General features: G+C 37.8%; 2 protein-coding genes across 6 annotated transcripts in view; one reads left to right on the top strand and one right to left on the bottom strand.

Moving 5' to 3' along the window:
* The first annotated feature begins 237 nt into the window (after window positions 1-237).
* Window positions 238-4,219, top strand: C13H4orf46 (chromosome 13 C4orf46 homolog). The gene is made up of 2 exons (XM_072773781.1): window positions 238-594; window positions 2,072-4,219. Exons 1-2 carry the CDS (start codon window positions 409-411, stop codon window positions 2,225-2,227), a joined length of 342 nt encoding a protein of 113 aa, XP_072629882.1. The 5' UTR covers window positions 238-408; the 3' UTR covers window positions 2,228-4,219.
* RXFP1 (relaxin family peptide receptor 1) overlaps window positions 3,217-14,707 on the bottom strand; it is a 97,850-nt gene continuing 86,359 nt past the window's right edge. For 4 of the 5 annotated variants that reach the window (XM_072773773.1, XM_072773774.1, XM_072773776.1 and 1 more), the window contains 4 exons: window positions 13,172-13,401; window positions 10,590-11,000; window positions 9,611-9,829; window positions 3,217-7,755 (listed from right to left, as the gene is read on the bottom strand). In XM_072773773.1, coding sequence (XP_072629874.1) covers window positions 7,454-7,755; window positions 9,611-9,829; window positions 10,590-11,000; window positions 13,172-13,401 — 1,162 coding nt within the window. In that variant the 3' untranslated portion in view covers window positions 3,217-7,453. Of the gene's footprint in view, window positions 7,756-7,887; window positions 7,950-9,610; window positions 9,830-10,589; window positions 11,001-13,171; window positions 13,402-14,707 lie in introns of all 5 variants that reach the window. The other variant, XM_072773775.1, reaches the window with a different exon arrangement.

Below are 14,707 nucleotides of genomic sequence, written 5' to 3'. Positions count from 1 at the left end.
TCAGCAAGGCGTGGCGAGGCCGCGGGAGGGCGGGTGAGAGGGACTCACAGATCCCGCGGTATATGGGTGCGCATCAAAAGTAGTGTTTGTGCGTGTGCGGGGGGAGGGGGGGCGGAGCGACGCCCACAGCATTCTGGGAGTTGTAGTCCTCTAACCCAGGCGCCTTCGGAGCCTCACTGGAGTTTGCGCAGGAGCGATGAACTGCCCCAAGGTGAACGAACTGACCTCTGATTGGGCGTCCGGAAAAAAATGACCGGCATCCGCGGCCCTGGGCAGAGGGCCCCGCCGAGACCGGGCGGGGCTTCGGGCGGGAGAGGCGGGGCTTCCGGGCGCTGGGCGCGAGCGGTTTGAACGGCGGTGGGTGTGGGTCGGGTTGCCGGGCTCCGACCCGCGGTCCCAGCCCCGCTGATGGCGGCCCCCGAGGAGGCGCGGGTCTCTTCGCCGCCGCCGCCGCCCCCCTCCTCCCCCTCGTCTTCGGAGGCCTCGTCAGCCTCTTCCCCCGGCGTTCCGGGGAGGTCGGGCTGGCCGGCTCCGAGCAGCGGCCGCGGCCGGTCGGCGGACCCGCTGGAGGAGGTGGAGCTGCAGATCGGAGACGTGAGTGTGGGCGGACGGTCCCGGCGCTCGCGGAGGCCGCGGGAGGGGGGGAGGGGAGAGGAGGGGAGGGGGCTGGGGAGGGCCGCGAGCCGGCGGCCGGGGGAGGGAGGCAGGGGTGGGGAGAGGGTGGCCGCGAGCAGGCGGCCGGGGAGGGGAGGGGAGGGAGGGGAGGGGAGGGCCTCCGGCTCGCGGGGGCTCGCCACCATCCCCCATCGCGAGACCCCGCCGCTCTGGGTGGCCGCCTGCCGGGTGCCCGGGCCGCGGGCCTCGGGCGTGCTGCACCCCGTTTTGGGGCTCCCTTAGGGCTTCTGTGGCCCCGATTGGTTTCCTTGACGGCTGGGCCCGAGCCCCACGGTGTCCGTTGCATCTCCTAATGCGGCGGTCACACCCCCTCGCACACCCACTCCGGGGGGTGGGGGAGGCAAGCGAATGAGGTCCGCGGGGTGCAGTCCTCCTGGGAGAACCGTGCGCTTGCACGTTCGACCCCCCGTGCAGGTGGGAGCGTCGCTCCTCGCTTAGCAAGCGTTTGCGTTTCCGTCTTGTTTTGTTTTCAAGATGATCAAAGTGCTGACACAGCTTCAGTTTTCGCTGAACGGGACTGGTTATCAAGGGAATATGTAGAGTGGACCGCTGATCTCTTATCTAGGAGCAGTGTTATGTTAGATTAATAGGTGAAGAAAAAACATTTGAATAAGAAGTGAATTGCACCAAGAGTTGGATATTTTGTGTAGGCTGCTCTAGTTTGTTTTGGTTTTGTTGATGTTATTTGTCCGTTCGGAGTATCTCTCTGTTCTTTGGTCTGTGCATTTTCACGGTGTAAGTAGTGTTCACAGGTTAAATTAGTGGGACGCTACTCCTGTTACCTGCCAGGCAGTTGTTTACGATGAAGGAAGCCCTTCAGAGGCTTCTGGAGCTTAGTGTCTAGGGATCCAAGTCCTCTTTTTTTTATCTTAATGAGAGTCTGATGTATTTTCTTTCTTTTAAAGGTTTTATTTATTTATTCATGAGAATACACAGAGAGGAGAGAGAGAGAGAGAGGCAGAGACACAGGCAGAGGGAGAAGCAGGCCCATGCAGGGAGCCCGACGTGGGACTCGATCCCGGGTCTCCAGGATCAGGCCCTGGACTGAAGGCGGGGCTAAACCGCTGAGCCACCCGGGGATCCCTATTTTCTTTCTTTTGAAGATTTTTTTTTTTTTTTTTTTTAATAATCTCAACACCCAATGTCGGGTTGAACTCACAACACTGGGATCCAGAGTCGTCGCTTGCTCTAGGACTAAGCCAACCAGGTGCCCCTAGAGTATTTTCAATTAAAAAAAAAAGGTACTGACTTGTTATGTCTGGTACATAGTGGATGTCCTTCCAGCAGACATATTCCTCAAAGCTTACGTCATATTAAAGAATTTCTTAGGTTTCTGGAAAGAGCTGGTGTTTTATATTGTTTGACTCTATTTTTTTTTGTTTTCATTAAATTTCAGGCAGCATTTTCATTAACCAAACTTCTTGAAGCCACATCTGCAGTATCAGCTCAAGTGGAAGAGCTTGCCTTCAAATGTACAGAAAATGCACGCTTCCTTAAAACCTGGCGGGACCTCTTGAAAGAAGGCTATGATTCTTTGAAGCCTGACAACTGATTTGGCTGTGTGATAATTCATACTTGCTCATTTATGATGTTTGCATGTGTACCATAAGTATAAGGTTGTCTCCAGCAGTCTGTGTATTCAGAATGCAGTTTTTTTTTTTTGTTTTCTTCACTTTTGTGAAAGCAGAATACCGATGCTATTTTTGATGCTGGCCAATATCTATCTTTAAATACTTTCTGTTCTCTAAACTTTCATAGAATCTTTTATGAAAGTTATTTCATCATTAGATAAGGTTAATAATGCCACAGTGTTACCAGTAGAAAAAACAGGTAGAGCATTCTATTTGATTTCCAAGAAGATGCTGAAAATGCCCGAGTTTGAAGTTGAGCTTCATTTTATGGACCAAAGGAAATAACTTTAAGGCTACTAGTGTTGGCCCAGCTCCACTAGGCCAGGTTCCCTGGAACTAATGATTGTGTCTGTCTTCTTTATCCCCAGCACCTAGAACAAGGGTAGTGTTCAAACCAGTAAATGTTTGTTGAATAAATGAGTTGACAGTACAATTAAAAGCTGTTTTTTTCTTCTTGTTTTTAGCGTGAAAATTGTAATTGTTTTTCAAAAAAATATTTGAATCAGAACCTGACTTGAAGGAATTTTTTTTTTTTTTTTTTAACGGGGATTTGATATTTAACTGATGACAGTTTTTAAAAATATATGGTAAATGTTTTTTATCCTTCATCCTTCATGATGCTTTTTAAAGTTTTTATTTCAGAAAATGAAAGCTGTCTAGAAAGAATGTATATATATATTTTTTTCTCTGTTTATTTCTCAGGTTACATGCTTTGTGATGTTGTATGTTCTTTTTAAAGTGCCTTATCAAAATTATGGCTCTGTACCCTTTTTGAATTTTGCACATAATTCTAAATATAATAATTCTAAAGATACTGTTTTAATGGATCAAATTTAAATGATGTGATTGGTTTCATATTATTTGACTTTAATGACAATGTTCTACTTGTCCCATATCTAATGTTGTTCTATTTCTTTTCTTTTTTTTTTTTTTTGGTTTGTGTCATATGTATCTGATTAAGCCAGCTAATTCTCCAGAACTTCTAGATATCTTTGATATGCATTGTAATTCTTTTGTAGATATGGAGATGTGTGCAGAACTATATTCTAAGGCCCTAGAGTGGGGTTATGAAAAGGAACAAATGGATGCACAAAGAATACTATTGTTTGGTATATTAGGTCATAGTACTTGATTAAATTTTTAAGTTAAAAATAACACATATGATGTGTTTATACCAAAGAGATACTTATTTTGCTATTAGAAAAATATTTTTCTTCTGTGTCATCAAAACTGCAGTTTTTAAGATGTACAGAAATAAATGTGTTCAAAGCGAGTTTCATTTCCATTTCTTTGGTTCATTATTTTAAAACTTTTTATTGAAATGTTTCAAACACATGAGTAAAACATTAGAGGATCTATTCCCACATTTAATAAATGTTAGCATTTGGCTGTACTTTCTTCTGATCTACCTATGTTTGTAATGTTAGATACATTTGTAACTTTTGTTACCTCTTTGTGTCAGTTGGTCCCATTCTTCCCCCTCCCCCCTGCTTTTCTCCCCAGAGGTAACCATGGTCCTAAAAGTGTATATTCTAGTTTGTGTTCTTTTATTTTTAATGCATATGTATGTTTTCAAAGTACTACAAAATATTGTTTTGTGTATGTGGTAGGTGGCCTCCAGATAGCCACAATGGGCGGCCTCCTGGTATGCATGCCCTTGTGTCCTCTCACATACTGAGTAGTGCTGACTTACATAACTAGTAGGAGCTTGAAGAATGCAGTGTGTGATTTCTGAGGCTATGCATACCTTTGTCCATTTTTCTATTATGTTTTGTCTTTTCCTTGTGAATTTGTAGGTATTATGTATTTTGAATACTAATGGTCTGTTACCTATGTTATCTATCTTTTGTAGTTATTTATCTTTGTATTTGGTTGTGCAATTTTCTTAAATAAAGGTTTTTAATTGAATGAAATCTTACCAATTTTTCATGATAGTGCTTTCTGGATCTTTCATAGGAGATGTCATAAAGGTACTCTACATCTTATCAGCGGTTAAAAAATTTTTGAATTTTTTTAAAACTTTATTTGAAAGAGAGAGTGAGCATGAGAGAGAGAGAGAGAGACAGAGAGCGCGAGCATGAGCAGGGGAGTAGGGTGGAGGGAGAAGCAGATACCCTGCTGAGCAGGGAGCCCAGTGTAGGACTCCATCCCAGGATCCTGGGATCATGACCTAAGCTGAGGGCAGATGGTTAACTGATTGAGCCACCCAGGTGCCTGACCTTGTTTTTAATGTTTACATACTTAGCTTTCTATTATTTTCTGATTTCTGTTGAAAGCCTAACCATATTCCTTATGTAGAAAATTTATTGGTATTATTCCAAGTAAGAATGGAAAGGACTCAAAGTAATCCATATTTTTAATAGAATTAAAGTTCAGGCAATTTACTTTCAAAAGAAATCTATACAATTATATACTCAATAAATAATTTTTTGATTCCAGTATTTTCATATTTCAAACATTTTTGGTGTTTTAAAAGTAACAAAACATTTTATTCCTATTTGAAGATTTCAAATTATGAAAGCAAAAAATTCCAATAGCTCAGTTAGAGCCTAGAAGAATATCTCATGAACTGGCCACCATGCAATAGGAAGGTCAGTCCGTCTCTTGATGACAACTACTTCCTCTTTGAAGTAAAACACCTACATGCAGATCTTTCTTTCCTTCCTTAACTTCATGAATCAGTGCATTTTAGCTCTTCTTTCTTTCCCTTTTTAATTGTTTTTATCAAGATCGAATTCACACACCATAGAATTCACCCATCTAAAGAGTACTATTCAACAGAGTTGTTTATCAATTGAGAAACTTTCTTTGCTCCAGAAGATACTCTGTACTTTTTAGGCAGCATCTTTTCAATCCAATCGCCCCCAATAAGTTCTAATTTACTTTCTGTCTCTATGAATTCACTTCTAGATATTTCATGTAAGTAGAATCATATAGTATTTGTCCTTTTGTGTCTGGCTTATTTATACTCCTGTTGTAGCATGTGTCAGAACTTCATCCTTGTAAGTGGCTGAATAATATTTCATTGTATGTACCTACTACATTTTGTTTATCTGTTTATTAGTTGATGGGCATTTGTGTTGTTTCTGTTCTTTGGCACTGAGCATTTGCATACAAGTAGCTGTTTGAATCCTGTTTTCTATTCTTTTGGGTTTACCCAGAGTGAAATTGCTGGGTTGTATGGTAATTCTATGAAGCTTTTGAGGAACCACCAAACTGTTCTCTATAGCAGCTGCATCATTTTACATTCCAACCAGCAATGCAGAAGACTCTCAATCTCCATGTCCTTGTCAATACTTATTTTCTCTTTTTTTCCTTTTGTTTTAATTACAGCCTTTCTATTAGGTATAAAGTGAAATCTATCTCATTGTGGTTTTCATTTTTCTAATGATTAGTGATGTTGAGCAACTTTTCAAGTGCTTATTGGCACAGGTGGCATCTCCTGCATTTGTTTATCTTGTTTGTAGAAATGTCTTCTTAAGTTCTTTTTTTTTTTTTTTTTTAAAGATTTATTTATTTATGATAGACATAGAGAGAGAGAGAGGCAGAGACACAGGAGGAGGGAGAAGCAGGCTCCATGCAGGAGCCTGATGTGGGACTCGATCCCAAGTCTCCAGGATCACGTCCTGGGCTGCAGGCAGCACTAAACCGCTGCGCCACTGGGGCTGCCCTCTTCTTAAGTTCTTTGCCCACTTTTTAAATTGGGTTGTTTATCTTGTTTGAGTTCTAATAGTTATTTATATATTCTGGGTATTAAATCTTTCTCAGATATATGATTTGCAAATATTTCATTCTGTAGTTGTCTTTTTGTTTTTTTAAAGATTTTATTTTTGGGATCCCTGGGTGGCGCAGCAGTTTGGCGCCTGCCTTTGGCCCAGGGCACGATCCTGGAGACCCGGGATCGAATCCCACGTCAGGCTCCCGGTGCATGGAGCCTGCTTCTCCCTCTGCCTATGTCTCTGCCTCTCTCTCTCTCTGTGTGTGACTATCATAAATGAATAAAAATTAAAAAAAAAATAAAGATTTTATTTTTAAGTAATCTCTATACCCAAGGTGGGGCTTGGCTTTATAACCCCAAGATCAAGAGTCACATGCTCCACCAAATGATCCAGCCAGGTACCCTGTCTTTTTACTTTTTTGATAACATTCTCTGGTTCACAAAAGTCTTTAATTTAGATGAAATCTAATTTATTAATTTTTTCCTCTTTTGTTACTTATGCTTTTGTTGTCACATCTAAGGATCCATTGCTAAATCCAAGGTCTTGAAGATTTACCCCCATGTTTTCTTCTAAGAGTTTTATGTCTTATATTTCGGTTGATCATTAATTTTGAGTTGATTTTGTATATGCTGTAAGGTCAGGATCCAAATTCAATCTTTTGCAAGTGAAAATCCAGTTGTCCCAGCATCATTTATTGAAAAGATAGTTCTTTCTTCATTTGATTGTCTTGGCATCTTTGTGGAGAATCAATTGACTATAAATATGAGGATGCACAGAGAAGTACTACTTTGAGTTTATATCAGAACATCTTTTCTCAGAGTAATAAATATCTTGTATTACCTCCCAAGTGTATGGGGACTTCAAGAGAGGTAAGATGAATTCTTAAAACATCTAGTTCGTAAATAATCAGACATTTTCTCATTTTTCATTATACTGAATATTCCAAAGCCTTAAAACTTTATTTAGAACTGTCCATGACTATTATGTTTGCTGATGTGCATGACAAAGCTCTACCTTAAACTAAGAGCTGCAGATAGTCTTTGTATATTTTGTTGTGGCTAAACATAATTTAACACTGCAAATTGAAAAGATTCTATACTATGCACTTCCAAGAATTTACTGCAGTGCTGTGCGCAGAATGGGTACTCAATAAATGCACGGTAAAAGAATGAATGAATATTTCTGAAGTAGATTTCTCTTAATTTCCTATGCAAAATACATACTAATATATACACATTATCAATATAATTTAGTTCCCTTTATACGAGCCTCAGTCACTTTGATTTTACCCGAATAACCTCATGTCCTTGTAATGGCTTTATCTTAGCCATCATAAATTATTAATTTTGTGGCATCCATTTCATACTAATAAATCCATCATGAAGCATCTCACAATATTCTCCGTGTAGAAATGAGTTTCAGAGTCCATTATGAATAGGAATTGAGTCTAGTTGATTGAGAAATTAGTGACAATTCACAGGGGTCTGTGAAAAGAGCTGGCTTTATTAACTCAGGTGGCATCTCCTGCAGTGGCCACATTTCTACCCAGATGAATGATGGAGCATATGTTTTCTGACTTCCTTTGCTGTCAATAGATCTTCTTTGTCTATAGTTATACCAAAACTGATGGATCATTTCTTTGAATGGTCTTGTGGTCAGAGTATACAGAATTGGGTTCAAAGCACTGTTGATAGGCAGAATAAAAATCACTACCCAAGAGGTTATGGTACCTAAAAGAGAAAAATACAATAGTTTTAGTGTTAATGGATGTTTACAAGATATAGAAATCCCTTTTCCTTGTTTCTCCCCCAGCCCCCTTTTGAGTCTTAATTTTTTCCCTTTGATGTCACATAATTATATACCAAGTCTAATGTGTTTCCAGGATGTCTTTCCAGGGTGCCAGTGTTTGAGGGGAGTGCTGGTGCTGCAAAAAAACAGGGTTCTTTGCTAAGTAGCTTTTCTTGAATACATCAATATATAAGTATTCCATTAGGTAGAAGAAACATTTTCCACCAAGTGATTATATATTATTGTGATATGATTCCATTTTAGGAAAATATAGTTTAGCATTCAAATCATACCTTTTCCAATATTTTAATTGCTGGATAGAACATGTATTATTTCGCAGAATATACAGATGATTTCTGTTATTTATGTGGTTTTAAAAATAGATATGCATTTTTAGACTTTTGGGTATTTTGATAAAAACATCTTTAGCTAAACTTATCTTAAAAATCACTGTAGTGATTTGTTATTATAATTTATCTGGTGCTATTTTCCCTCTTCGTTGCTTATAAAAGTGTAAAATACTATCACCACCAACCATGAGATAAAACAAAATTAAAATTTTTATGTTTGTAAATTTTTAAAATGTGAATATATACTGCACTAATAACAGCATTTTGCACTTTTTTTACTGTGGTAAAATATACATAGCATAAAATGTATCATTTTAATCATTTTTAAGTGTGCACTTCAGTGGCATTAAAGTATATTCATATTGCTATGCAACCATCACCACCATCCGTCTCCAGAACTTTTTCACTTTCCCAAACTGAAACTACATATCTATTAAACAATAACTTCATTGTTTTCCTTTTCCTTCCCTTTTCCTCCCAACTCCTGGCAACACATTTCCAAACTTTCTGTCTCTATGAATTTGACTACTCTAGCTACCTCATATAGTGGAATCATACAGTATTTGTTCTTTTGTGACTGGCTTATTTCACTTAGCATGGTATCTTTGGGGTCTGTTCATGTTGTACCATGTTTAAGAATTTCCTCCTTTTATAAGACTGAGTAATAATCCATTGTGTGTGTATAACACACTTTGTTTATCCATGCATCCATTGATGGACACTTGGGTTATTTCGAGCTTTTGGCTGTCATGAATAATGCTGCTATGAACACAGGTGTACCAATGTTTGCTTGAGTTCTTGCTTTTAATTCCTTTAATTCCCAGAATTGCTGGGTCATATGGCATTTCTCTGTTTAATTTTTTGAGAAACCACCATGCTGTTTTCTATAGCAGCTGTGCTATTTTACATTCCTACCAGCAATGCACAAGAGTTCCAATTTCTCTAAATCCTCACCAATTTTTGTTATTTTCTGTGTTTTTGATAGTAACTATCCTAATGATTGTGGTGTACATTATTTTTAAATACTAAGAATGCATTCTTCAATCATCTCTCACATTCTAGAGAGAGTGTGTAATGTTCTTTAAATTGCTATGTATTCTGGGAAGAAAAATGTCTTATGTTCTCAAAAATGAAGTAAATATTTGATAATCAATTTTATCTGTTTGGTCATCTTAAGCATGGGATTCTCAGAATTACAAAACAGAGAGTGTTTTTTATTTGAGTTGTTACTTTGTTCCAATGGTAATAGTGTTTTTAGGCATTTATGGAAATAACTGAACAGCTTCCTCCCAGTAAATATTTGATTGATGAACAGAACCTGAAGTATATGTAATTCTGACTTACAATTCTTAAAATGAGTTGGTATTAAGGATCTTTATTTTCTTTCTTAGAGGTACACTGAGAAACAGACTTATTATTTTTTTACAGAAGGAAAAAAAAGTTGTACCTGGTATTTCTACCTGAAGCAATGAAAGAAATTTCAGTACAAAAATGGGTATCCAGCATAATGCATCAGTAAATACAATAAAGAAAAACCGTTTGGCAAGGATCATCTCTTTTTTAACTTGATTCCGTATTTCAGTTGCTGTTATGGCACTTTGATGAACGCTATAAAACATGCTTCCATAGGAAAAAACTATGATGATAAATGCCGCCAAGTTAACACCTATTTAGGACACAAAGATTATTATTAATGTGTATGAGCATTCTTTCAAAACAAACACACATACCCTTAGCTGATTGGACATGAACATGTTTTTTGTTTTTCATAAGAATTACTAAGGTACACAAAAATAATGAATTTTTTGGAAATTTGAAGTATTGTTGAACTAATGAGGAATGAGGGAGTTTTAATTTAAAAATGGCACATTATGGGCACCTGGGGGGCTCAGTGGTTGAACGTCTGCCTTTGGCTCAGGTTGTGACCCCAGGGTCCTGGGATCAAGTCTCCCATGGAGAGGGAGGAGCCTGCTTCTCCCTCTGTGAGGAGCCTGCTTCTCCCTCTGCCTTGTCTCTGCCTCTCTCTGTCTCTCATGAATAAATAAATAAAATCTTTAAAAAACATTGGCATATTAAAATGAGATTATAGTGATTCAGTGAATATCATGGGTCTTTTAAGTTAATCTTTGTAGTTTTTAAAAAATAATTCAATTAGTTTAAGTTATACTTTGAGAATAGATATATACACACATATATATGCCTTTTATTAAGGAGCATGTTGGAATTTATATGATAAAGTGGTAATTTAGGGGGAAAAAAGTCCCTTTAGGGGGATTTTGACAGAATCCATCCTCAATGTCAATGAGAAAAACTGGTTAGAATATATGAAATAAAAGTTTATAAACTTTAGAAGAAATTATTATATTGAAATTATGATTTATTAGAATAAATAGTTGAGTGAAAGGGCTTATAATACAGTTTCTTACCAAGAAAAATTGCCACCGAATAAATCTGGGCTCCAGTACTTTCGATATCTTCTGAGTGAAGAGGGAAACACACTCCATTGGTGCCATAGTAGTTCTTGAAAAACTCCTTATTGGTCAATGGAATGAGAGCCACTATAAACCCACTAGTCCAAATGAGAATCAGAACTGTAATTGTTCTGCACTTTCTGGGTCTTAAACACCTAAAAGGATAGACAATGCAGATATATTTTTCCAGTGTCAGAAATGTAAGAAGTAACACGGATACTTCAGTGGACAGAATGGCTAAAGATCCCACAAGCTGACAGTGAATACTGTCCATCCACAGCTGTGCATGCTTGTTGTATTCTCCACGAAACTTCAGGTCAAAGGCTCCGATCACAAACAGATATATTCCCATTAGGCAGTCAGCACCTATAGGATCAGTAAGTGTTGCAAGTTTAGAGAAATAAATAGGTATCATGGAATTAACGATAAGCGGTAATATTTTTAGCATTAGCAAAAAATATCTAATTTACTTCTATCTTGGGAGGAGGTACTTTTTATCCTAATAGTTCACTTATGGGTAAGGACCTCTTCATCAACTCTCTTCGATAACCCCTTTTGGAGCACCCTCTACAGCTAATTATGAAGTCATTTCCTCTGTCTTTTTCTAACTGTCAAGTCTGTGTGAGAGGGACTTTGTTTTCCTTTCTGGTTTCATCACCTAGAAGTGTTGAGTAAACGAATAACATATAATTATGTTGAGCATTCGATTAGGGACCAATATAGGGATGTTATTATTTGCATCACTTCTTCTGCTGAAATATGCTCCTAGTTTGTTTTTGTTTGTTTGTTTGTTTGTTTATTTATTTATTTATTTATTTATTTATTTATTTATTTTTTATGCTCCTAGTTTAACATGCTGAAGCTATCATTCAAAATCCTAGAGAGAGAAAAAAAAAAAAGGAGAAAAAGAGAAAAAAAAGGAAAAAAAAATCCTAGAGAAAGTAATTCAGAAATTGCTGTGATAAACTAATGACTATGAATTTTGAGGTCTGTAACTTAGAAGATAAGAGTAATTAAGAAGTGCTCTGTAGGGATCCCTGGGTGGCGCAGTGGTTTGGCGCCTGCCTTTGGCCCAGGGCGCGATCCTGGAGACCCGGGATCAAATCCCACATCGAGCTCCCGGTGCATGGAGCCTGCTTCTCTCTCTGCCTATGTCTCTGCCTCTCTCTCTTTCTCTCTCTGTGACTATCATAAATAAAAAAAAAAAAAAAAAAAAAAAAAAAAGAAGTGCTCTGTAGGGGCTCCTGGGCTCAGTAGGTTAAGCATCTGCCTTCAGTCCAGGTCATGATCCCAGGGTTCTGGGATGGAACCCCAGGTGGGGCTCCCTGCTTAGTGGGGAGTCTGCTTCTTCCTCTCCCTCTGCTGCTCCCCCTGCTGTGCTCTTTTGCTCTCTCTCTCTCAAGTAAATAAATGAAATCTTAAAAAAAAGAAGTGTTTGGTAGTCAGTACAATTTTGAAGGGCCTAAGTTCTTTATTTAGCACTGATCTAAGCAAACCTGTTCTCTTTGATTCTCTCTTACCATTTTTACATCTTTCTCTGCCTCTTTTTAGGCTCTCTCATCCCCAAAATCAGTTGTCAATGTGATGAACTATTTGGTGATTTTGCTTAAAAAGCAAACATCTCATATCAGAGTGTAGGTGAGAATTTTGGACTACACAGACATTCTACACAGTGTGTCTAAAGTCACATCACTGTATAAATCATAAAGCTGGCCCTAATCCTTAAGCACTGAGGTTATATTCTAGCCTTCACCAAAGAAATCGAGCATACTTAAAATTTTATAACTAACAATATAAACAATTTCTGAGTTCTAGTTCTTAGGTAGCTTGCAATGAATAAAACAATCAGGCATTAGATGTCGAATGAGCCTGTAGGTAAGACATAGCACAGGTAAAGCAGGTAATGTAGATTGATAATCCCTAGAGAAGGTATGGATACATTACAGGCCACTTGACCCATGCTATAAACAGCCTGACGACTGGCTTCTTGCTTATTTTTCTTTGTAATCCTCACTTAACATAGTACTTTGCAACACATTTCAAAAACTTAAAAAAAAAAAAAAACCTAATGCTATTTAAAAACATTTTCTTACTTAGATATTTCAAATTATGAATGGAAAAGGTTTTAGTAGCTCAGAGACCACAAAAACAGCTCAGTCAAGTCAGTATCTATGATCTGGACGTGCAAACAAAAGGTAAATACAACTTTGGGTGTAAAAATGTGACCATGAAAGGCTGCCATTTTATTCATAGTAAAATTATGAGTTTACAGGCTTTAACAGAACATGCCTTCAGGGAAGAAAACTAATGAACGAGAGCTTCATTAATCTGTGTAAGGTAATTGAATTTTCTTGTTTTAAAAACTTATTTTCTTCTCGAGTAATTTTATTTTCATTATAGTGAACGTGAAAACATATAACCAAAAAGGAGAAAAAGTTAAAATCTTATAACTCTACCACTTTGCTTACTTATTTTCTAATAGCAGTGCTTTTATATATTTCAAAACTGTAATTCCTCTTTAATCAGGAAATACTCACAGCAGAGGGAAATGATTGACATGGCATGCAGCTTGTTCTCAGACCTGATATGAGATCTCATACAAATGACAAAGATGTTTCCAAAGCATGTAACTGCAGATACAACCCAGACAAATACTCTCTGAATAATGTTTGCCAAGAGGTTTTCTAGAGAAGAGATTCCATCAGTGTTTGGTTTACAGCTGCGCACATGTGGTGCATACCCACAGTACTGGAATTTCTTAAAATATCTGATGCACAAAGAGAAAGTAAAATAAGATTTTAAATATAATCCAGTGTCGCTATACATTAAAATTTCTTTTCTACATTTTCTCAGTGGAAAGAAAATGTCTAAATATGAGACTCACAGGAATGTAAAACATTAAGGATACTAAAGATTTAAATTTTAATTCTTGTGAACTTGATTTCATTGTAAAAGAATATGTATGTGGGTCAGAGCAGCAAAGAGGCATCATAAGCATACAAGTGTTAGACATATCTTGAAATATAAATAAACCGTTAGCATGGGATCAAGAGAATTAATGCATCTAAGGAAACTTTTATTGGATTTTTGGTGGTTATATAGCTCCTATTGTTGCTTCAGCTAATCTTGCTTTTCAGCCCTCAGGGGAAGACAGAGCCAAATGTTTCTCCTCTGTACTTCCATGGCTTTTCTACTTTAGTAGTTATTGTGTGATCTGTAACTGCACGTTAGCATGCTTATCTCTCTACCAGATTTTGGTACTAATAAGGTGTTCAATAAATATTTGTTGAGTTAATTTTTTCACCAACAGACCTCTCTTGTTGATAAAGACACTACCCAGATAGTCAGTAGTTACTACTGCGTTATCAGCAACACCATTTATTGAGCATCTTCTAGGTATCAGGAATAAATTCTCAAGTCAACTCCATAAGATAGGTATTAGCATCACCATAGGAAGAGATGCATCTTCAGTGGAGTCAAGTTATTTGCTATGAAATTTTCTAGTAAATGTAGAACTTGAAGTTCAAATTAGTATGTACTCCGGCAAAAAATATGAATGATCTTTATAGTATAGAGATCTGTAGTAATACAAGATAAAAGCTTGACAATTACAGCATTTTGTCCTGTTGTTTAACTCTTGCTGCCCGAATCCCTTAGATCTGATATGGTGTCTGCCCAATTCAAGTCTGTTCCTTGAGTTGTTTCTTGGGTGTTATGAGCTACATCATTTTCTCCTAATAAACTATGTTTGACTTACTTTAGTCCAAGTGTTTTATGTTGTGTGCAATCAAAGAAACTTTTATAAGCATCCTCCCTGAAGAGTTATGGAAAACAAAAAGAATGTCCTGTGTTAGACTTAAAATATAAGCAAAATTATAGAGTGGTGGTGGCTGATGTGACACTTTCTAAATTGTTGAGACTTAATTAGCCTGGCATGAAGATCATTCTAATATCTGCTGTAAGACTGCATTCAATCAAAGAAAAATGTTTCCAAAGCATGGAGTCAATGGTACCATAATACACACTGTTTTAATAAAAGATTTTTCGAAGTTTGCTATTTTATCCATATGCAT

The sequence above is a fragment of the Canis lupus genome, chromosome 13 (assembly GCF_048164855.1).
Source record: "Canis lupus baileyi chromosome 13, mCanLup2.hap1, whole genome shotgun sequence".
Classification (NCBI taxonomy): Eukaryota; Metazoa; Chordata; class Mammalia; order Carnivora; family Canidae; genus Canis; species Canis lupus.
The sequence above is the reverse complement of the archived record's forward strand: the minus strand, read 5'-3'. Positions and strand labels throughout refer to the sequence as shown.